This window comes from Neopsephotus bourkii, unplaced genomic scaffold (assembly GCF_033783945.1).
Source record: "Neopsephotus bourkii isolate Nb327-2 ecotype Australia unplaced genomic scaffold, CSIRO-AGI_Nbou_v1 NB_591, whole genome shotgun sequence".
Classification (NCBI taxonomy): domain Eukaryota; kingdom Metazoa; phylum Chordata; class Aves; order Psittaciformes; family Psittacidae; genus Neopsephotus; species Neopsephotus bourkii.
This window is the reverse complement of record NW_026901092.1, coordinates 590,533-612,838: the sequence shown is the minus strand read 5'-3', so window position 1 is coordinate 612,838 and position 22,306 is coordinate 590,533. Positions and strand designations below refer to the sequence as shown.

Here is a 22,306-nt window from a genome sequence, read left to right as displayed (position 1 = left end):
GAACAAAGCATGGCATTTTACCTTTCTTCTTGTCAGCTCTACTAAACTTATTTACTTATAACATGGCAGTTACTGTACTTCTCCAGTTAAATGTTCACCTCATTCACTGATGTTTTGTTCAGCACCAGATTCCTTAGAAAAGTGTCAGAAAAATCCCATAGTAGAGTAAACTAGATCAGAGGAAAATTGTTCATTGCTTTTTCCATTTAAGGTATCCTCAAATACAAATTATAGCCATTAGACTTCATCTTACTTACAGTAACTGAGCAACTGTAGATATTGTCTGGTCAAAAAAAAGTCCAAATATTTTTTAAACTATTACAGATTTCTGGGTTCAAGGATATCTTGCAGAAGTGATCTGCACAATTCAAGCATACGTTATATATATTTTTCTGGTTATAAGTTAATTAGGTCTAATTACCATTTTAAGGGCCAACATGCCTATAGTATTTTTCAGGAGAATCATTATTTCACTACTTGATCAAAAGTTAGGTCCTTATTTCATGCCACTGCAGATACAGAACAGTTTCATGCTCTGAGGAGCAAGAGGAACCAATTCCAAAATGGGGCTATACCACAAAATCTGGCTGTGTTTACAGACAGATTGTCCCACACTTCTTTCCAGAAAACTCCACACCTTTTGCCATGCCTATGCTCTCAGGGAGGGGAGCTCCTTCAGCTTTGCCTGTATAAATATATATGCACACTGCTTGACATGTAATTCTGTGTTCTCTAGAGTAACCTGAGAACTTCCCCTTGCCAAACAGCTAGTAGCTTTTTTCCCTCATGTAGAGGTAATGTTTTCACATTGTCACTGAGTGTTCTTACTTATATTTGCTTAAATTAAATGTGTTTAAGGTTAACCTTAGGTGACTTGTTTAGTTTATATGAACAGATTTGTTTTATTTTGGGTCAGTAAAACCTAATTAAGTTTCTGTTATCTCCAGAGTGCAATCTCCCATAAGTTCTTTTGGTTAATACTCCTGCTTCCTGCCTTTCTCTGCTTGAGTGTTACTTGTAACAGTATGTCCTGGGTTTAGCAGGAAAGGAGAAATTTCAGATCAAACTGCTTGGGAAGAGATGGTATTGGTGGGGGATTTTTTTTCTTAAAGAAGGAATATATCCTTTGAGTGTATAAAGATATCAAAGAAGGTGAAAAAAATGTTTGATAAAGTATTAAAATATATTTTAAATGCAATGAAAATAATTCAAATATAGTTAAAATTATTTTTCCTAATTTTTTAACACTTCCCTGTGCAAAATTATTTTAGTTCAACTTATTCTATAAAGTTACTCAGAAATTGTCTTAAGTACTGCACATGGCAAGCAGAGCTCACTTTCCAGAATTTTGTACTTGAAAGTCAGAAGGGAACTCTTTGTCTTTCACTAATTTGAGCTACAAAAGAAATAGCTGCAAAAATAAAACTGGGGGCAGGGTTTCTTAAGGCTTTTAAACCTTTCAGCTCATTACACTGAGGACAAATCCAGATGCAGCCACACAGAACAGACGATTTCAGTTCACTCAAAATCAAAAGAAAGAAGATTCAAAAACATCAACATCAGTCACCAGCGTCAACCAGGCCAGCACATCTCGACTAGAAGGACTGCAGTCAGAGAACCACCGCTTGAGAATGAAAATTACAGAGGTATTGTTTAGCGTATATATTGCCCAGGTGCTTTTTTTAATTATTGTTTTTCATTACAATTCTATAATCTGCTTAAAGGATCTACTTTTTAGAGGAACAACCTTGTTTCTCAACAGAAAGCTACTGAAATAATAAGAAGCAGATGATTTACAGGAATAACTAATTAATACAGCAGATACTTGGCAGGTATGATAAAATGAAAATGCACCTTGGCAAATTAAAATGAAACTTTCCCTATTTATTTGTAACAGGCAAATCACCCTGCTGTTCCACATGGACGTGCTGAGCACCATAGAGCAATAGCTCTAGGAGTATAACCTTTACATGCAAGTGTTAACTTAAGAGCTATCTTTGTTCCTGTTTATGGGTGAGCTCAGAGACTGCTGTTGCTGTTACTTCTCAACTTCTCTGAGAGTTCACTCAATAACTTGCTAGACAGATTTTTACATCTACCATGAAAGAGAATTACGTATTTTGTTAAGGTGGAAAAAACCTTTACGGTCATGTAAGCTGATCCTTTTGGCACAAAAGCTGTGAAGTTTCCTCAGTCTCTACTGAGAGAAAGGCTAAGTACGTGGGGTGCATGAATTCCACTGGCACTATAACGTGTATTTTTAATTATATCCATCCTTGCTCAGGACCTCACAGGATGATAATCCACCTTGAAGAATGCCCATTTTGTGAGACAAGATAACCATAACTGATCTATATCTTACAAAAAGCTAACCTGCTCTTGCCTAGTTCATGAAGTATTCTTATACATTGAAGAAAAGGTATCTTATTGCAACCATTACTTCTTTATCTGGATCTTAACTAACAATTGCCTAGGTGACCAAAAGGTGTTTACTCAGACTAACAAAGACCCCAAAAGCAAAGGTTCTCTCTGCCTTGTGAAAGAAATGTAGTTCAGCTTTGCCAGTTCCCTTTCATTTGAGAGCCTTGCAGTTTTTAATGAAGGCTCAGCTGGCTACTGGCTATTTCACTTTCTTTACCCTACTGTGGTTTTTTTGCTACCAAGTCTCCTAACTCACAAGATCTCAGCCTGTGCCTTGCAAGGCTCACAGGTTAAGTCTGGTCAGGCCAACTGAGCCATATTAGTGCACTACTGATCTTTTTAGACTTTGCTTAAATAGATTAAATACCCAGCACCAGTAGGTCCAAATAAGTGTTTCATTGACAAGGGGATTTGAAGCATGCCTTACTGTGGGCTGGCAGCTACATCTCTTTGGCTTATCTACCTTGAGTTGTTATGTCCAAGTTCCATATCAGTGTAAATTTAAATTTAGGCTCACTTCAAAATTCAGATAAGCCAGTAATGAGTGAGATATACTCTGAACACCACATCCTATACAACTGTTCACAGAGAGCGCCCCAAAACACCATTATGATGCTTGTATCTGGTTATTTTCTACTAGAGCTGTAACCAACTGAATACAAATTAGCCTTTTTTGTTTCTTCCTCCATGCCTTATTTCCATTTTTTAACTCTTTGAAAATTATGCTTGCAACAGCAGTTTAGTGCTAACTATCAGATAACAGTTTAAGACACAAGATATAAAACATAGGGTAGTTTTCAAATCAAAAACTAAAAACTGTGAGTTGGATTTTCTTCAGAATTTCACACATAGAGAGACACAAGCAAAAGAAGTCAACAGGACTCTGTCTCTCTAAGGTAAAAGGAGTAAAAATAAATCTTTAGGAAAAGAAAATATACCTGTAGAGTTGACTGCAGTCACTCACATGGCTGGACATGCCCCTGATGCTGTAGTTCACTTATATTCTCCTGTATGATCAATAATTTGACTCAACAAAATGGTTGCCACATTTGTATGCATAAATAATAGATAGTTGAGAGGTTTTCAGTCTGGGCTTTCTAATGCCCATTTCTTTCTCATTCTTCAATATATCTGAATTGCTTAAACTTTCAACTACTGAAGCTATTCTTCTCATGTCCTGTGTGCAATATCACAGCTGAATTCAGCTTGTTAGTTGTAATATGATTTATAGTAGTGTTGTAGTGCTATAAGAAAGGTGTATTTGGCACAGTGTGGAAATTGCATTGCCACCTGCCTTCTAGTCTAATTACAGAAAGCCACGAAGTCATTGCAGATACCTGAAATGTAGGCTTGAATTTTTACGGGTTCATGTTCTTTCTCTTTTGCAGCTGGACAAAGACTTGGAAGAGGTCACAATGCAACTCCAGGACACTCCTGAGAAAACAACATACATTAAGCAGAACCACTATCAAGATCTTAATGACATTCTTAGTATACGGAACTTTACAGACAGTAAAGGTGAGAGTTAGTAAATCCATGTTTTGGTTGTGTTGGAGAAAGCATGCAGATTCACATAATAAGCCATATGGTACCCACTGAGTGGTTATTTCTCTGTACGTTTTCTTCTATTGTATGCTTTGTGTGTGTAATACACATGGTAAAGCGGAAAACTTACGGAAGTGTACTTGTGGTCAGAAGTCAAGTTTTCTTTGCTGCCTGGAGGAAGGAAAGTCACAGAATGTTTCAAACCTTGTGAGAGTTAATCAAGCCAGCCTTCAGCAGTCAGGAGCCCATTTTAATATGTGCTTGTCTGAGTAAGGTGCTCAAATCCTGCTTTTGGACACTGCTAACAAGCACACAGAAGCGAAGCATGTAAATATTTCAGAGATGATTTGGACTCTAAATGTAGACTTGAAAGCACTCATGTATGAAAATTCTTCCCTAGGAACTGATAAAAAAGGATTTCATGATGACTGTAATATTCCTAAGTTGTTTCTACTGTGTCTCTTGCATTGCTCCCTAAAGAAATACATGTAAAAAAATTGCTTCCATTAAGGCTATTTTGCTTTTGGGAAGCAATAAGATCTGGTGCATAGTGCAATAAAGTAGAAGCCGGGACACCCAGCTTCCATTTCTGACTAGAATGTATCTACTTTGTAACTTTTGGCAAATGACTTTTTACAGATGAGTATTACTATAGTGTGTGAAAAACTAGTTGCCCTGTGTTGGGAGGTCATAGACTTTCATGCTTGTTGCAATGAGAGGCTCAGGCTTCCTGTTGATGTGGCAGCATAAGCTTGGTTAAGTGGAACAGAAGTTCCTCATGCAAATATAGTTGTTGAAGAACAATTTTAGAACAACAGTAATGGTTCACATATGCTTTTGAAGCCTATTGAAGTTTTGGTTGGATAAGGTTGCTTTTTCACACGCCTTTTGTTTTAGCCTGGATATACAATTGGTTGTGTAACTTGGGGGGGGGGGGGGAAGAAAGAAAAAAAAAAAGGAAGAGCTCCGTAGAGTTCCCAGTGTCCTTTTTAAAATTAAAAAACAGAAGGGGGGAAAGGAGGAAAAGGAAAACATAAATAGCTGCTGGAGGCGTGTGATTATTGGGCTGAGATCAGCAGCAAGAACTAACATCAGTGAGTGGGATGAGGCAGTTTTACCAAGTGTTTGAAAGGAACACATAGAATGTTCCACTCATGTCAGATGCTCCAGGAAAAATGATAAATCATGAATAATGTTTCAAGCAGAAAAGATACAGTACATTGTGCCAAATGCCCATCTGAGTTTGGGTTGGAGAAACAAAAATGATTCTCAAGAGATACAACGGGTATAAATTTAGGATGGGATGCTTCCCACAGCAGGTTGCACTCCATTAGCAGTAGGATGCTGGCAAAGAAATCAAGGAGAAAATATAACCTTTCTGCACTCACTTGTGGCTATATCTACAAAAGACATTGATGCCTAACCACTGATTTAAGCAGCAGAACCCAGGTTGTCTGTGTTCCTAACTTCCCCCAGTACAGTTCCCCAAATTCTACGTTTCTGCTGGGAGGTATATATTTAAAATCACTTGTAAGTACGAAGTACGGAGTAGCTTGTAACTATGTATTATCAGGATTTATAGGGTAGATATTCTTCTGCATGCTGAAGTCACTGAGCACAGTTTTCTGAATGGACCTACTACATAAAGCTCCACACAAAAGAGGGAGGTGAAGAAGGACTTTTTTCCTTGGTCCTCTTTATACTGGACAGGTTAGAGCATCTATTCATCTTGGAATGAGGAAGAACCTAGATCCCAATTTGCAGCAGTTAGTTGAATCTTGGTCCCACACTGGGTGGTGAATGCCCCAAGCATGAGTATTATGAAGTATCCTGACTCAAGAGACATTAAATATTCATACTTACAAGCTCTAAGCCACCATGACCACAACCCTTGCTAGCCTTTTCTTGTCCCTCCATTTCCATTTCTTCTGTCTCATGTTCTCTCTCTTTCCTTTATTCCCTGTCCTTTAGCTACACGTCTGAATCTGCTATTTCTTTCACTGCATCCATTCCCAATAGTCAACCTCTGTGCTTAATTTAAATTTGCCATTCCAATCAAAATAACAAGGCTTTGGAGAATTCATGCTGCTGACTCACTGCTGCTTCTGTGCAGATGCAAACAGACATCACATAAATGGTACTTAAAAAAATTCTGGCCCTTACGGCTATAGGAAAGCTAACTCTGACTGACATAACTATGCTGTTTGTAGATATGTATTTCATGTAACTTTCTGTAAATGAAAGTACAGAGCCTTGAAATTATACGTCCTTGATGGTACTTGAGCAAAGCTTTGGAACTGTGAATAATTAGCATGACCTCTGGAAGTGACCATGTCTCTCATCTCCACCGTGAAGCTGAGGAAGCCAGTCCGGTGTTTTTAAGGTGATGACAAGGTTTGTGCCTACCTTGGACCTCGTAAAAAAATGTGAGCTGAGAGAGTGGGAGTAGGATAGAGAAGAGAGATGTTAGAAATAGCAGGTGACTTGGAGCTAAAAATCATAGCAGATCATTTGCCACATTTGCATTGTGGACACAGCTGAATCCTGTCAGTCTCCTTTATAAAATGTCTTGCTGTTCTTAAGGAGTTCATATAGGCAATTTCATGTAGTGTATTCCATTGTTATTGCTTACACGAATTCACTGCACTTCAGAGAACTGATAATAGCACAGGACTTATGCAATGAATCTCAAACAAGTCCTAATAAAACTTTAATGTCATAGTACACTTCAGTGGGTTTCTCATCTGTAAACATTGTCCAGAGTTAAAATTACTAACTTCTATAGCCAAGCGCCAAAGGAGGTTACTTGAATTTTCCTCTTCTTTCCCCACCACCCTTCTTTGCGTCAAATATGGATTTAGGATACAAAATTTAAATTACTTTAACCAAAATATGCAGACACAACTGTTTACTCCTATAACTGCCTGACCTCAGGCAAGTTTTCCTAACTTCAGGATTCCTGATTAGTTATTAACAACAACAGCTCCTGGTGTAGCTCAGGAGGTCTTTGCCAACACAAGGACTTCTTATGGCTCATTCCAGTAGATCTCATTTAAAGACAGATATTATCAGAATCACTCATCTCTTGTTCACAAACCTCTTAATGTCCCTGAGACATCTATAGCAATTGGCTATGTAAGCAAAGCAATTAGGAAAATGTGGCTTGTAGTTTATGGTTTGATTGCTTACTTTTTAATGCAGGCTTTTTATCTGCACTGCTAGACAGCTTTGTATGGTCAAGCAGTTCCCAACAAGCTCCATGAACTGGCTCTCTGGGACCTCAATCGAGTGGCTTCCTCAGCTGAATTTAAAAGAGCATCCCTCTAACTTCCAATACATTCCTCAGATGATTTTAAGTCACTGTGTCTGCTAGTGACCTCAGCTCTGTGAGCAGTGCAACATGAACTTCTCCCCTGGCATTTGTGGGATCTGGTTGCCTTGCTGGAGCAGCAGGGCTGCATTACAGCCTGGGTTTGAGGCAGGGATGGGCTGTGGGTGAGACCAACCCTTGGTTCGGGCAGTTCTGTTACTGCCAGTGCCGTTCAGAAAAAAAGCCAAGCTTGGAGACACGGCTGAGTTTTCCAGGCTGACATTTGGAAAAAGGAGGACAAATGCTTGTAACTGTGATGCTGTGTAAAGAGGAAGGTTGTGCTGCACAGCTCCAGGGAAGAAGTGCCCTGGCACGGGCACAAACCAGAGCTTCCTAAAAGGGCTCCCTGCACTCATGTAGCTGGTGTGCCAGAAGCAGGAGAGACTTTGTGAAGGTAGAAGTTATTTCCACTGTGCAAGTCTTTGCAGAAATAAGAGTTGAAAAAATACAGAAAAAAGCACATTTCCTATGTGGTTGGGGGGTGGGGGGGCAGAGAGATGTTGGATAATTTTGCTGTGCTTGGAATCGTACAATCTTACTCCATTTGACTTCTATTTGACTTTTTATTATATGAAATTATTTCTACATGAATGATTCATAGATTGCAAGGGGTTCATACAAAGCCAAGCTCAGAAGAAATCCTGCAGAAGAATCTCCATTTATTTCTACCTTTGCCAGTACATTTCAGAGTAGCACATTAGGGAAATTAAAGAATGACAACCATCCTATGGAAAGTACATAAGAAACAAGAGGCAGCCTTTCAACAGTCCCCCCTTATGGACAAGCCCTTTTCTCAGGTTCTCTCTCTGCAGGCACCCTTGCTTGTTCAGAAAGCTTTTCCTGTTCTGAGCCTGAAAACAGCCTTTACTCATTGCTGTAAATGGACTGGGAGCATTCATTTACATGTCAGATATGCCTACATACTGTCAGTTGTCACCCCACTCCAATGTTTTCTAGTGTTAGTTTTTCCCCATGGAAAAGCAGCTCGAAGGAAAACAGATTTCAAAGGCATGTTGCTCATAAACGTCAAGCAAAACAGAGTTCATCTGTGACAGAGGGGAGAAATATTACTTCTATGAAGTTAGTGTGATTCAAGCATTAAACCTGAGATTGAAACCACAGATTCAAAGGAAAGGCTTTCAGAAATAACTCCTTTAAAGGAACACTGTTTTAAGGAATGGATATAGTTCATTATATGCCTTGTATATAGAAATATATAGAGATACGTACACTAGTTTCTATGAAGCCTAGCAAATGGGTTCCAAACCTGAAACTGGAGCTTGTTTCTATTTCAACAGAGAAACCAAACTGCCAGAGGTTCAATGCCTGCCCTTCCTTTCACAGAATAAATCTGTAGTAAAGGGAGTTTCTTCTGATTTAAAGTAGTACAGATCAGAGAAGAATCCTGCTGGCTTTTCTTTCAAAAACTCTTCCTTTCAAAAGATACCAATCAGATGTCACGATTTAGACTGCCCAGTGTTGTGAGCTTAGTTCAGGAGACTTTTTTCTAATATACCCAGCAGACAATGTGATCCTTTCGGTCTTCCCTTCATTTTAATTTTGCCTGGCTAGTCATGTTCCCCAGTCCAAACAGAACTGTGAAAAATTACAGCAGATTTTAACAATCTGCCTCTAGCTTTAAAGTTTCCAGAGTTCTTGAGTAAATCAGCAAGGTTATCTCTGCCACCTCTTATAAGCCATTATTAAACCACATTTTCTTCTTTGTGGAGCATAAAATATGCTTTCTAGCAGAGAGAAAACAACAGTGGAATTGCAGGATGCAGGGCAAAAAGGAGTGCTGCCATCCAGTTGTAAGCCATGGGAGGAATATTGCCACTAAAGTGTAATGATGAAGATGTTTAATAAAGCCGCAGTGTACAAACAGCAACAAAACACACTTCTAGTTAAAGAAATAGTTTCTAGAATCTAGGAAGAAATAGCAGCAGCAGTAGTCACCTGGTGTTTTCTGCCTGCAGCTGAAGAGGTGTTAAAATGCACAGTGCATTTGAGCCAGCCCAGGTAATTTTGACAGCACCAGGTTGTGGGGTGATTATACATACAGCAGGTCTGAAACGAGCATCACCCCTGGCAGAGGGAGAGGCAAGCAGCTGGGAACAGTGACCTCCTCACTGAGCCTCCTCACAGCCAACATCAGATGTGCTCTTTCAGCTCAGAGCTTTGTAATTGGAAATTGTTTCTCTGCTGCAGGTAGGCAAAGGTCCTGAGCCAAAGCCTTCTGGCTCTCACTGACAATTGGGCAGCAGGTTTTGTTTTCTAATGAACCTATCAGTGAGTGTCATGCAAGGCCCTTGAGATCCATTTACCTTTTTTTCACAACAGTTTTCCAAATAAAAAGTGCTCAGGCATCACTTATGTAGACTTCTGAGTTCCAGATTGAGGTCTATGAAGGTGAAAATTACTTAGAAAGTGCTTCTGGCTAATGTAAATTCAATTTTGAAAGGAGCTAGGTCATCCCAGTGCAACTTGTTCAGTCGCATCTGTAGTGGCAGACACTAGCCTAAGAACCAAGAGCATTTTTCAAGTGGCATACTTAATGGACACAGGGCGAAAAGGTGTGAAAGTACCAAAAGCACTGCTACACTTTCCAGGGGAAGTTGGGAACTCAAATGTTTACCGTTACCCTTAATTTATTTTCTTTCAGTTGTTCAAGTATATAAAATTAGTTTCTTGAAGTTTTTGAAGTGCGTATGGTAATAGTGTTTTTTCTTTAAGCTCCGGCTCCTGGAAGCTTATGACTAAGTGAGAATTTTGTTCTTCATTATTTAAATGAAAGGTAAATGAAAAACAAAAAAAAGGGAAGAGAAAGATAGTCTTGTTTCCATAGCTGCAGAATAAAAATCTAACAACTCCTCTCCCAAAAAGCTTAAGAAATAAGAATTGCCTAGATTTTTTGTATTTTGAAAGAAGCAGGGGGGAAAAAAAAAAAATCTCAACATTGTGGCAGGTTTTATGTGGATTTTGTCTGTATTTTATACATATACATTAAAACTCATATATAGTAATTTTACATACAGAAATTTATGCAATATATTAAGGGAGAGTCATCTGCAAGGGTGGTAGGAAAGGGTCTATTAAGAATAACATACAGTGATATATGGGCAGTTGGTGTTGAGGGGTGAGTAGGCAGAGAACATATGATTACTGCTCTACTTTAAGCTAAATCCCCCACCTTTTTGACAGGGACCACCTCCTTCTCTCTCTCACACACACACAGCATAAAGAAACCCCTTTAGGGGCGTACAATACAGATACGAAATAACACACTCCCGAAGCCCAAAAGTTGCATAGTGCAGTCATTGGATGAAGATTTGTATCCTCAGTGGCTTTGTAAAAGATTAAACTGCTTATCTTGGCCAAAGGAGTTGGAATCCTAAAATAGTTAAATAATATACATTTCCATCCCTATTTACAAGGATTACTCAAATTTCAACTTTAATTTGTATCATAAAGTCAGCATTTTTCATTGTCAGCTTAGTTCAGCTCAGGACTGAATGTTGTTTTTAATCATGGAAGTAAAAAGCGTTCTTTTCTATGTGTCTGTTTATAGACATCACAAGGCTTTTATGCAAATATCAAGCTTAATATACATAGAAATGTGATATATGGAAAATAAAAACTGAAACCTTGTGACAGCAAATGCCACATCAGCAAACCTCAGGCTGCCCCGAGATGATAGACTTGCTTATGTTGGCCACTGTCAGGTTTGAGACTTTGCTGTCCTCCCTTCACATCTAAACCATCACTGAATCCTGTCATATCATCTTTTTAAGCACTCTTCATGCTACAACTGAATTACTTAGCTCTCTTTTACTGACATTTTCTTGCCCCAACAGAAGAAACTTCATGTGTTTTGGATGCCTCCTTTCTCAGACCCTTCACTGCCATGCAACATAAGTGAAAAATAATCCCACCCTTCACTTCCATGCAACATAAGTGAAAAATAATCCCTCCTGCTCTTCTAAGCTATAGGCATCCCCATGCCTGCACATTTTTGCATCCTCACCTGTTTACTTATTTCCAGGCTGCTTGTTAGATTTTTCACAGCAGAAAGTGAACACTACAAAATAATGGCAGGGATGACCATGCTGGGAGGGCAATTCTACATATTGGAGTTTGCCCTCAAAACATTTCTGTTTCTGCTTCCAGCTTCTTTCCTTGTTCTTTGTTTCTACTGCTTGTTTTGTCCCACCAGTGCTTGTTGATAACGTATATATTCCTAGCATGCTGGGACCTACGCATTATTTGAGGCTTCTAAGCATTAGTAGAACAGAAAATCAGCTTAAGCCTTCAATGCACACTGGGGTTTTTTGTGCTATTTTCATTTTCTCTGTGCTATTTTCTGTCTTTTCCTCCTTATACCCATTTTTTGCATTCAAATCCTCCAGTGTCCTTTTCAGGAATTTACCTTCAAGTCCTCATCCATGCTGCCTTAGTGCCTGCAGCAATCACTGTTTCTTTGTGTGTGTGGCAAACAACTGCCTGTGATGGATTTGGAGCTGCTCTGTAATTATTTATGAAAACTGTGCACTGTCCTCATTACTCAGATGTTTTCCATGTGACTTTATTTGGCTTAACACAGGAGGAGACTTTGGAAAAGCAGGCAGGAACAGGAGGGATCCCTGGTGAAGTCAGACTTCTTAAAACAACTGTGTTCGTCCACATTTCCCAGGGGGACCAATGCCTCAGGCTTCAGCGCAGCTAGCCCGGGACTCCTGGGACACCCAGGGGAAACAAGTGAAGCTACCTACAGGGAAAATTATTATCTTCTGTATTATCACTATGCAGAAATGAGAGCAGCAGGAAAAAGCTTAATGAAATCACTAGCTGTCCTTCCTGCAGGCAGCCTATGGACCAGTGCGACTGATATGAATCACATTTCCATGCTAAATGATAACAGATAGTTGAATGACGGCACTTAAATGCTTATGAGATTGCAAGAGCACCAAGGTTTTATACATCAATAAGATTGTAGCTCTTCTAGGAAAACACTAATATAAGAGGTTTTCTTCATGAGAAAAGGTAACGTTTGAGTGCAAGTTAATATGATGCTGAAGTTACATTAATTCTTTACACAACCTCGAATGGGTGAGAAAGCACAATAGAACTACAGAGAGATGAGCAACAAGGTTTGGTTTGTGTCTGGCTTTTTTGAAGTGGGGTGGGGGAGAGCAAATGAAGGGCAAAAGAGGTTTTGTCCCTTTTCTTTTTCCCCGCGGTAGTTCCTATGAAGGAGAACATCAAAAACATAAGAGTACCAAAGACTCACAGGGAAACCTGACTCTGTATTGGAATATAGGCATAAAGAGTTTATTTCATGGCATTATTAACATCTGGGAAATTTTAAGATGAAGCAATTTAAAAATGGTGTCCCTCAGTCACAGTAAGGTAAAATTGAATGTGTTGTCCATCCAGATGGTGAGAAAGCCATTTTGAAAAATCATCTTGATCAAAATCCACCAGCACAATGGGGCTCATCAGACCCTTCCAGAACAAGCAAAGATCCTATAGAAGACATCAACTCTCCAGAACAGTAAGTATACATCATTACACACTGGTACAGAAAGAGGCACTCCTTTCTCAGAAAGAAATGTCACCATACATGTGCTTGGACATGTGTACTTTCTGCTGTTTTAGCCATAAAATCCACCTTGGACACCATTTGTCTTGCTGATAAGATGTTAATTTAAATTATTACATTTCATCAAACTCCATATTACTCTTTCATATATTTTTATGGGAAGACCTTCACTGTAAACCTTTTCAGTCAGCACCAGCTACAGAGAAAGCCTGGCCCATCAGCAACAGATGTGAATGGCAACTTCTGAGGCACCAGTGTCGTACTGTAATGCCTCCATGCCACCAGCTTACCATCCCCACCAGATGTAAAAGACATCAAGGGCACTAGATCCTAAGGTGCCCCAAAGGCAGACTAGCAAATTCTTTTCTCTTGTTAGAAACATCCATAACATGATGTCTAAAGATACGTGCACACATGTGCCATGGCTATTATCAAAATTTCAAGTTATTTCACACACCAGCTAGAGGAGTTCATGGTGTACATAGCCATTTTGTTCTCTTTCAATCATAAACTAGCTGAGAAATAAAAACAGTCTGAGGGCTCTTCAATGTTGCCATAGCAGCTGGTCCTGAGTTTTGGCACAGGAAAGCCTGCACCAAGTAGTTTCCCTTAGAAACAATGCTGCGGCTACAAGGAGAGGACGGCACAAAGCACTTGCTAGTTTCATAAAGGGAAAAGAGTCTTATGGTATCAGCTTTTCTCTCCAGGAGCCTATACAATAAAATCACATACTACTCTCCTCCAGCTCAATAGGGCCTTCTGTGGGCCAGAGCTCATTTGTCCTTGGATCAGCCATTTCCCCATGGCAGCCTAGTTACACTTTATCAGGTTCTGGGCCAACAGCTGTCAGACTCCTGTTTTGTACACAGGCAACTTAAAAGCTAATTTAAAAACACAATAAATTAATTACTAGGCTGAGTCACGTGTTACATGGGTTACAGCAAACTTGATTGCAGATAGCAGTTACTGCCTTGTACTACCTGGTGCAGAAAAGCACATGGATTCCTCACTTTGTCCTTGCACTCAAAATTATCCCTAATCCAAACATGCACGAGATCTAATACACACACAAGTGCACACATATGCACACACACACACAAAAAAAAAGCTGTCTGAAATAACTGGTTATTTCACAGAACCAGGGCTCTCACTGAGAAAGCTTTGTGACTTTATGGGGTCAGCAGAGTGCTTTAATGCATAGCTATTAGAGGTCTGTCTTTTTGCAACACCATTTGTCAGAAATAACGTAGTGTGAATGCAGCTTCATCTGCACATGGCCCTCTTACATTAAGAGGGATGCTAAGAAAAACACAGACGCTTAGTTCAGTAGTCCCAATACAGATTTAATACAGGGGAAAAAAAAAACACCAAAAAAACAACATAACAGAACTTCCTCTAGGCTAGTGGTAACTGATGAGAAAACTGAGATTTCCTAAAGGTCTTAAAGAGCAAGTCAGTACAAATCTGAACAATCACCGACATTTGTGGAAAGCAATTAATAAAGTCCTGTAAATCAAAACTGTGTCATTCAGCACTTGCACAGCTGTGAGTGTGCCAGGTCCAAGGGTCAGTATCTCCCCTGAGGATGAGCTGGTAGTTTGGATACCACAGCCACACCACACAGCCACAGTGGAACTGACAGAGGGGAGAACTGTAGCTATCTTCAAGACTAGGGTTTTGTGATTCCCTCTCTTTGACAAGAGGTTGCCTCTTTCCAAAATTTGTGATCTTTAAGAATATTGTCCTGTTCCCATGGGCATATTTTCAACTTTTCTGGCAGCACTTCTCTCCTTCTATGGCTATTAAATATAACATTTTTGTCAAGAAACAAACAAATACACAGAAAAGAAGTTAAAGGCAAGCTTTAGTTTGTGCTTTCTCTTTCATTTCACTGCATGCATAGGGCATGTGCATGGAAAAACATGATGCTATATCAGGGGCAGAGGTATTTGAAAAACATTTATTATCTGCTACAAAAAAACACTGATGAAACCCATTGGTATGGGGGGGAGGGAACAACACGACAGAATTAAACAACTTATCAAATAACTTACCTAACTCTACTCTCTTTCCGTTTAGAGCCATTCCCCCTTGTCCTACCACTACATGCCCTTGTAGTCATCTCAGTCAGAATGTGAAAAACATTTGGTTTGTGCTTGGCTCAGATTTAGAACCTTGACCTAAGAAAAATGCAGTCTGCATGATGGTAAGACAGCCTTAGAGCATGACTATAGATGATTCCCTTTGCCTCTTCCTCCCTTTCCTGCTGGGCAGGACTCAGTACGTTATCCATGTGTGATGTAAAATATGCCATATCCAAGTCAGACCATCAGATATGAGGAGCAAAAAGCTGGGGCTGGCTGTTTTCTCTCCTGTTCACACCAACTACACAGTGTAAATTAACACTTCCTCTGGTAGGCACAGCAGTGTTGGTGAACAGGCTCGAGCCCTGCACTTTGATTTTCCATGGTGCTTGTTAGCATACTGCCTAGCACAGTTGTATCAACTTGGGCTTTCCTGGGTAATGCTCAGGCCCAACCTGGTATTCAGAAACCCTGTCTGGGGGAGCTTAGCTGCATGGATGGAAGCAGCATCATGCCAGTTCATCTCAAGTCTAGAGATCAGCTTGAACCAGTTTAGAATACATATAATTATTCATTTCCCAGGAGGGTGGGGTGTCTCTTACACAAAGTCAACTCTTTTTTGCTGGCAGTCCTACTTACTTATCTAAAGACCACATCTTAGATCACACACAGCTTACCTGTAAGATGGCTACATGAATACATTCAATGCAATATCTTCCATGACCTTAAAGACTTTCTTCTATGCATCTTCATTCCTGCATGTTATCTCATCAGTGACCTAAGTTTGGTGAATTAGGTTTTGACAACATTAAAATTTATACTTTTTTTTTTTTTTAAGAGCAACAATACGTAACAGTTTTCCAGATTTCTGAATAAAGGTGATGATAGATTTATGCAAGACCCCACTAAAGCCTGCCATTTTGATAGACTATTTCCTTTATGTGGTCATTTTTGTAACCTTCAAAGCAGCTTATCACTTTGTAACCATTATAACAGAAACCAACTTGATTTTTTATTTTTCTGAGTTAAAGCTCTGCTTTTAGCAGCATTTAAAAAGACAGTAAAATACCCTGCTGGAGCCAGTTATGTCAATTATAGCAACTCAAAATTCTCATCAAAAGTAGTTAGTTATGACTCGATTCTTGCATGATACTCATATGGCTCAGCATGAGCACGCTTCTATTATTCATTTTCTTCCCTGACAGTGGTTCATGCTAGTCTATCCTACTCAGTCTGTCATTAAAAGTGGATATAGAATTACTAGTTTACTTGCTAGTACATCGTGCTTCGTTGTAATCTTTTAGAACTTCTCCATTAATGGGCTGAAGAATCAACTGAAATGATCCCTGACTGTTTAGATACAGTTTACACACTCCTGCACATCTTGAGATATTTGACTTTAATGCAGCTGTTTCAGTCCCCCCCCACTTACCGATGGATCTCATCAGTGGTTTTCTGTAGCAGAACTAAAATGTTTTTCAAATACCTCTACCCATGATGTAGAATCATGTATTACCATGTCCATTGCATTGTGTTCCTAGGAGCACTGACTTGAAAGTCAAGCTTTGACTTGCTTTTGTTTATCCCTAATAAATGGCATTTTTGTACAGACCTGAGGATATATGCCCTATTCTAACACAATACCCTGATAAGTGACTGTACTGTGTGTGGCACCACCTTTCCTTTCCATCTTCTTCAGCAGTTGTCTTTTATCCTCTGATTTTAAAACCAGTAATACTAACCATTCCCTCCCCAACATACTTGACCTCCCCAACATACTTGACCATATATATGCTTTGACACATCTATATTGTATGGACTTGAAACAAATTCATAGAATCATGGAGTTGTATGAGTCGGAAGGGACCAATCATTCCACACTCCCTATAGCAAGCAGGGACATCTTCAGATAGATCAGGTTGCTCATGGCCCCATCCAACCTGGCTTTGAACACATCCAGGGATGGGTCATCTGGTGTTTCTCTGAGCAACATGTTCCAGTGTTTCACCACCGTCCTTGTAAAAGATTTCTTCCTTATATCTAGTCTAAACCTACCCACTTTTAGTTTAAAACCATTACGCCTTGTCTATTGCAACAGACTCTACTAAAAAGTCCCTCCCCACACATCCTATAAGCCCCCCACCAAGTACTGGAATGCTGCTCTAAGGTCTCCCCAGAGCTTTCTCTTCTCCAGGCTGAACAAGCCCAACTCTCTCAGCCTGTCTTCATAGGAGAGCTGCTCCAGCCCTCTGACCATTTTTGTGGCCCTCCTCTGGACCCTCTCCAACAAGTCCGTATCTTTCCTACACTGAGGACTCCAAAGCTGCACACAGTACTCCAGGTGGAGTCTCGCCAGAGCAGAATAGAGGAGCAGAATCACTTCTCTTCACCCGGTAGATGAGCTTGTTCGGATGTAGCCCAAGATACAACTGGCCTTCTGGGATGCAAGTGCGCACTGCCGGCTCATGTCAAATCTTTCATCCACCAGTACCCTCCAGTCCTTCTCCTCTGGGGTACTCTAAATCCCTTCATCCCCTGGCCAGTAGTTAATACCAGAGGTTGCCCCAAATGCACTGACAAAATGTGGCAGGGGTGGATGAAGAGAAAAAACACTGATATTGAATAAAAAAACACCCTACAGAGTGAGGCAAGGTACAAGATTTACTTTTGCTTACGGAGAAAATAGCAGGTTTGTTTGGATTTTGTTACTTTTTTGTTTTGTTTTGTGCTCCCTCCTAAGAGTTTTGCCTAAATTCTTAATTGTGTGCAAGTCTCCAGGCTGCACTCTTCGGCTTCAATTTCCAGGAACAAAGCTTTCAAGTGACAATAAACTTTAAGTACAGTTAAAACAAAAATTGCTACCCACTGCAGCCACCATCGGCATAGCCAAATAAACATGCTTTGTCCATGGTATGGCTAAGACTTAAATGCGTGAAAAAAAATCCCATTCACTTGATTATGCAACTGGATTCTCTTGGAATAGCTTCAAAAAGCTCTTTAATGAGAAGTCTGTAACAGTTGAACAAAGTAAGCATTTCCACTGGTGGGAAAGTAAGCATGGGCAATTCTGCATTTGACCCTGCAACAAGAGACAGAATGACAATCTGCAGTGTCAGACTCATAAGGATGCAGCAAATGGAAACAGCTAGTCCTGCCACTTCTGTACTCCTTGGGAGCGAGGCATGATTTCATTGATAGCACCAGGAAAAGTCAGGAACAGTAGAAAAATAACAATGAATAGATTTTTTTTTAGTCCCAGGAATGCATTGCCAGCACTACAATGATCAGCACTCTGGATTAATATTTCATCAGACTTTTAAAGGGGATTTTTGAGGGAAGAAGAAATGAGAAAGAATTTCCCAGCTAGGCAGATTACAACTACTTCCACTGCTTTAGTTTGTAGTGAAGAAAGTAAGAAGTAACATCACATTTCTTTCTGTTTGAATTTGAAAGCTATATTGCTTGGTCCCAAGGTAGTGCAATAGATGCCTTGGTAGCTGTCTCCACTTCCCGACAAAGGAAAAAAAGAATTCAAACGTCATTTGAATGAGGAAGGCTGTCCAAAGGCAAGCTTTCAAACATACACTTTTCATAAAAGTCTGTCTATGCACAATCATTGCATCAGATAACAGATAAATATAAAACTACTGTGCTGATACAATGTTTTGAACTGGCATATTTCTTCTGGAATCAAAAAGCCAATCTTCAGTTCATCTCCACCACTTTGACATCTGTCTTTGCTTTAAAAAGTGCCTCTGTGTCTCAAGAGTGAATGTTTCCAAATGCAGAAGCCATTCAGGTATGATAACATCTTAATCACTGAAATATCTCTTGCACTAACAAACCTTACCTGGATTTTGATGTTGTGAAAGGTGCTAGTACCTCCACATCATGGGGGTAGCACAGCCCTTGTCTCATGGCACCATGCTTTCTACAGTGAGGGGTTAGCTGTGAGCATGGTTTAGTATCCCTTTTAAAAAACACAAACAAAACAAAACCTCACCAGTTATGATGTCAATCTGCTTGGAAAATCAGATATAGAATGTTGAGTTCCTAACACTTAATTTTGGTTTGGGTGGCAGGTTAGACTCTTTTCAGAGTGACAGCTCCTCAGTCCCATGACACTGACTGCAGGAACCCAAGAGCATCCAGCACCTCAAAAGAACAGACCCAAACTGCAAAGAGCAACCACTTGGAAAAAGCTGTCAGTCCAAATTCCCTCCATCCAAATGCCTATGTTTGCCTTAGCTGGACTTGCAAAAATGCCATCCTTCATTCTAACATCCTCGTGCTAAGTGATGCATGGTTTAAAACTCAGCCATGACCTCATGCATGTCTACACAGTTAGCTGGGTTCCGTATTGCAAGAGATCACTTTGCCATGAGGGTTGCTAAGTCATATGCCCTCATTGCAGACTTAAGGTTTTCCCTTTTTCGGGTATTAACAGTCAAACAATTAACATGAGAGTTCCTGGGAATTTCAGAAGGTTGTGGGATTCTGAGAACTTAGCTTCCTTTGTCAGGTCTAGCCTTTCAGAAAAAAAGTCTCCAAGGGGAAATAACACGGTGGCACAGCTCAACAACAGTGAAAGTAATTCTCTTGGCATTAACCCTTTCCACCACAGCAGCAGGCACAGAAAAAACCCTTACAGCAACCCAGCAAACATATCAAGCATGTAACGTATAACATTTTCCTCTTGGCTAACACTCTTCTCCCTGTGTCTGTCCCGCAGCATACAGCGTCGGCTGTCTTTGCAGCTGCCCATTCTTCATCATGCCTACTTGCCATCCATAGGAGGAGTTGATGCTAGTTGTGCCAGTCCCTGCGTAAGCCCCAGTGCCAGCCCTCGGCACAGACATGTGCCGCCCTCCTTCCGAGTAATGGTTTCGGGGCTGTAGGAAAGGGAGATTAGTGCTTCCTGAACTGCTTTTAAGTACTCAATGACTGGACTAAACATCTGACCTAGAACTCTGCTACAAACATGCAACATTGGCTCTTACTGCAGAGGAACTACCGCTGAGGCCGTCATCACAGGAGTGCCCGTGTAACTCATGTGGGAAGGCAAAGGAGATGGACACAAGGAGTTTGATCTGTAGCCTTATCCATGGAGTTTTTATTTCTTCACATAGAAGTCACTAAAAAACGTTTCTTCCCAAATTTCTACTAGCAACAAGGAGGATGGGAAATATGGATTTTTCGAATAAGACACTGGGAAAAACAAAACAATCAAATGTCACTGAGCTTTATGTGGCTCCTAAGAACATGCAATTCTATACTGTATCCATGTAAGGAAAATACAACAGTTGAGCTATACCATATTTATTGAAATAGATCCACTCATTTTTACAAGACTTGTGTTAAATCACTGGAAGCATTCTGCACTGGTTAGTCTTGCTTGTTTTCATTTCAGGGACGGTGTTCGATAGGAAAGAATTGTGAGAAATGGTTCCTCGGGTGTCATTGAGACTCTGCAGTGCTGTGAGCAGGGTCACCCTTAACCTGCAGCTGTAGGTGAAACCCAAGCAGAGGCTGAAGCTCCAGCTCCGAGCTGTCTGAGCTGGAGGGCTGCTGGTTGGGAGCAGAGCACTTCACCCTTCTTCAGGGACGATGGGAGTGACTGTTGACCATCTGCAGCTTTATTTATAGCAAAGTTGTTGCACCTATTTCAGAATAAACACCACCAACCGTACTGTACTAAACTGTCAGCGGAAGTCCTAGCGATGGTAGTTCAAGAAGCTGAGGACAGATGGGTAGTAAAGTCTTAATGTCACAGGATGGATTGTTTTTCATAGTTTGTTTGAATTATGTTACACATTACAATGAAATTAATTTAGTGGACTTGGGGGGAGGGCTTAGGGCACAGCACTTTGCTGCTGCAGGCAAAGCCTGCAGAACACATAGATGTGAATATACACTATGTTTGCTTTGTACCTGTGTGTGACAGTTGTAGCGGGTAATGGAGAGGACAAATCAAATTTACCAATAGAATATTTTATTTGAATCCTAAAAAAACTGTAAAAAAGCAATGGGTTTTAATACATTAGCTCCATCCCCTAAAAAAAAATTAGGATGAACGATAGTGGCATATTGTCTGGACCAGCTCTGGAGCCAAACCATCAGACACAGGTGAGACAGACATGCAGCTTCTTTTTCCAAGAGGCTGGAAACGTGGCATCCCACTGCCAGGGCTGTTTGCTAAGAGTATGGGGAGGGGGGGGGAGGGGGGGGGGGGGGGAATACACGTGAAGCACCCACTGGGCTCTCAGTTTTCTCTGACCAGTGCCTGTGCACCTCAGACCAAACCTTTGGAATGACATTCCTATAAAGGATTACAAATCAGCAATGACTGAAGCACAGCTGTAGAGGTTCATTAGCTGAGGGACTTAACCACAGCTATGAAAAGCTAGCATAAATCTCCATTAAAAATAAAATACACCTCATAGTGGCCAAAACCAACATGAATATGTATCTAAATCTTAAAATCAGGAGCATCACAAAATATTTCACTTGGCACATACAGTAAGAGAGGATATGGAAATATCTGTAGCTTTTAGAACAAAAACATGTAAGTATAAACACAGATAAAATAGAACTCATTACTCTGTTTAAGCACTAAACACTGACGTTGTCACTCAATGTGTGTTGACAGTATTCTCTTGCTTTATTAATATCATCAGGGCCTGGTTTATTTTAAAAGGAATGTTACTTTTTAAAAAGAGAAAATTACAATATTGTATATAATGTGTACACAAAGATCTCTGTAGAAATATTATTCCAACTTAGCAGGAAAAAAACAAACCAGAAGTATTGGACCATTGGAGGTGAGTGTGTGTGTGTGTGTCTGTAACTTCGTGAATACTGACTGTGCGACGTTTATTAGGTTTAAACCATGCAGTACATTCTTTGTCTCAATGATACTGTAGTTTCTCCCATAACATTTTTTTTTACTTTACTGCAGATAACAAGACCAACCAAGTGAATATAGCTATTTAATGTTTCTGTTCTTTTATACTGCAGCAAAAATGTACTGTAAATTTATGAAGAGGCTGTGCCCCAATGGCATTTTCCAATTATGTTAGTGCACAAATGCTTTAAACTAGACTGGAACTGCCAGAATAAAATGTAAATGAAGAATTTCTTGTATAACCTTATACTGCATGAGATCAATTTTTAATAAATTGTTGCAAATCTGTTTTTATGAATAAAATATATAAAACCTAGCTTTTGGACTTGGTTCCATCTTTAATGTGTGTGTAGATATATAAACGTAGGTACATATAAAAGCCT

The 22,306-nt window shown here is 40.0% G+C and overlaps 1 protein-coding gene across 3 annotated transcripts in view; it reads left to right on the top strand.

Moving 5' to 3' along the window:
• The window catches only part of GABBR2 (gamma-aminobutyric acid type B receptor subunit 2), a 454,845-nt gene extending 433,614 nt beyond the window's left edge, over window positions 1–21,231 (top strand). For all 3 annotated transcript variants that reach the window (XM_061351451.1, XM_061351452.1, XM_061351453.1), the window contains 4 exons: window positions 1,464–1,646; window positions 3,810–3,939; window positions 12,770–12,887; window positions 19,752–21,231. In XM_061351451.1, coding sequence (XP_061207435.1) covers window positions 1,464–1,646; window positions 3,810–3,939; window positions 12,770–12,887; window positions 19,752–19,917 — 597 coding nt within the window. In that variant the 3' untranslated portion in view covers window positions 19,918–21,231. The remainder of the gene's footprint in view (window positions 1–1,463; window positions 1,647–3,809; window positions 3,940–12,769; window positions 12,888–19,751) is intronic.
• Window positions 21,232–22,306: the final 1,075 nt, after the last annotated feature.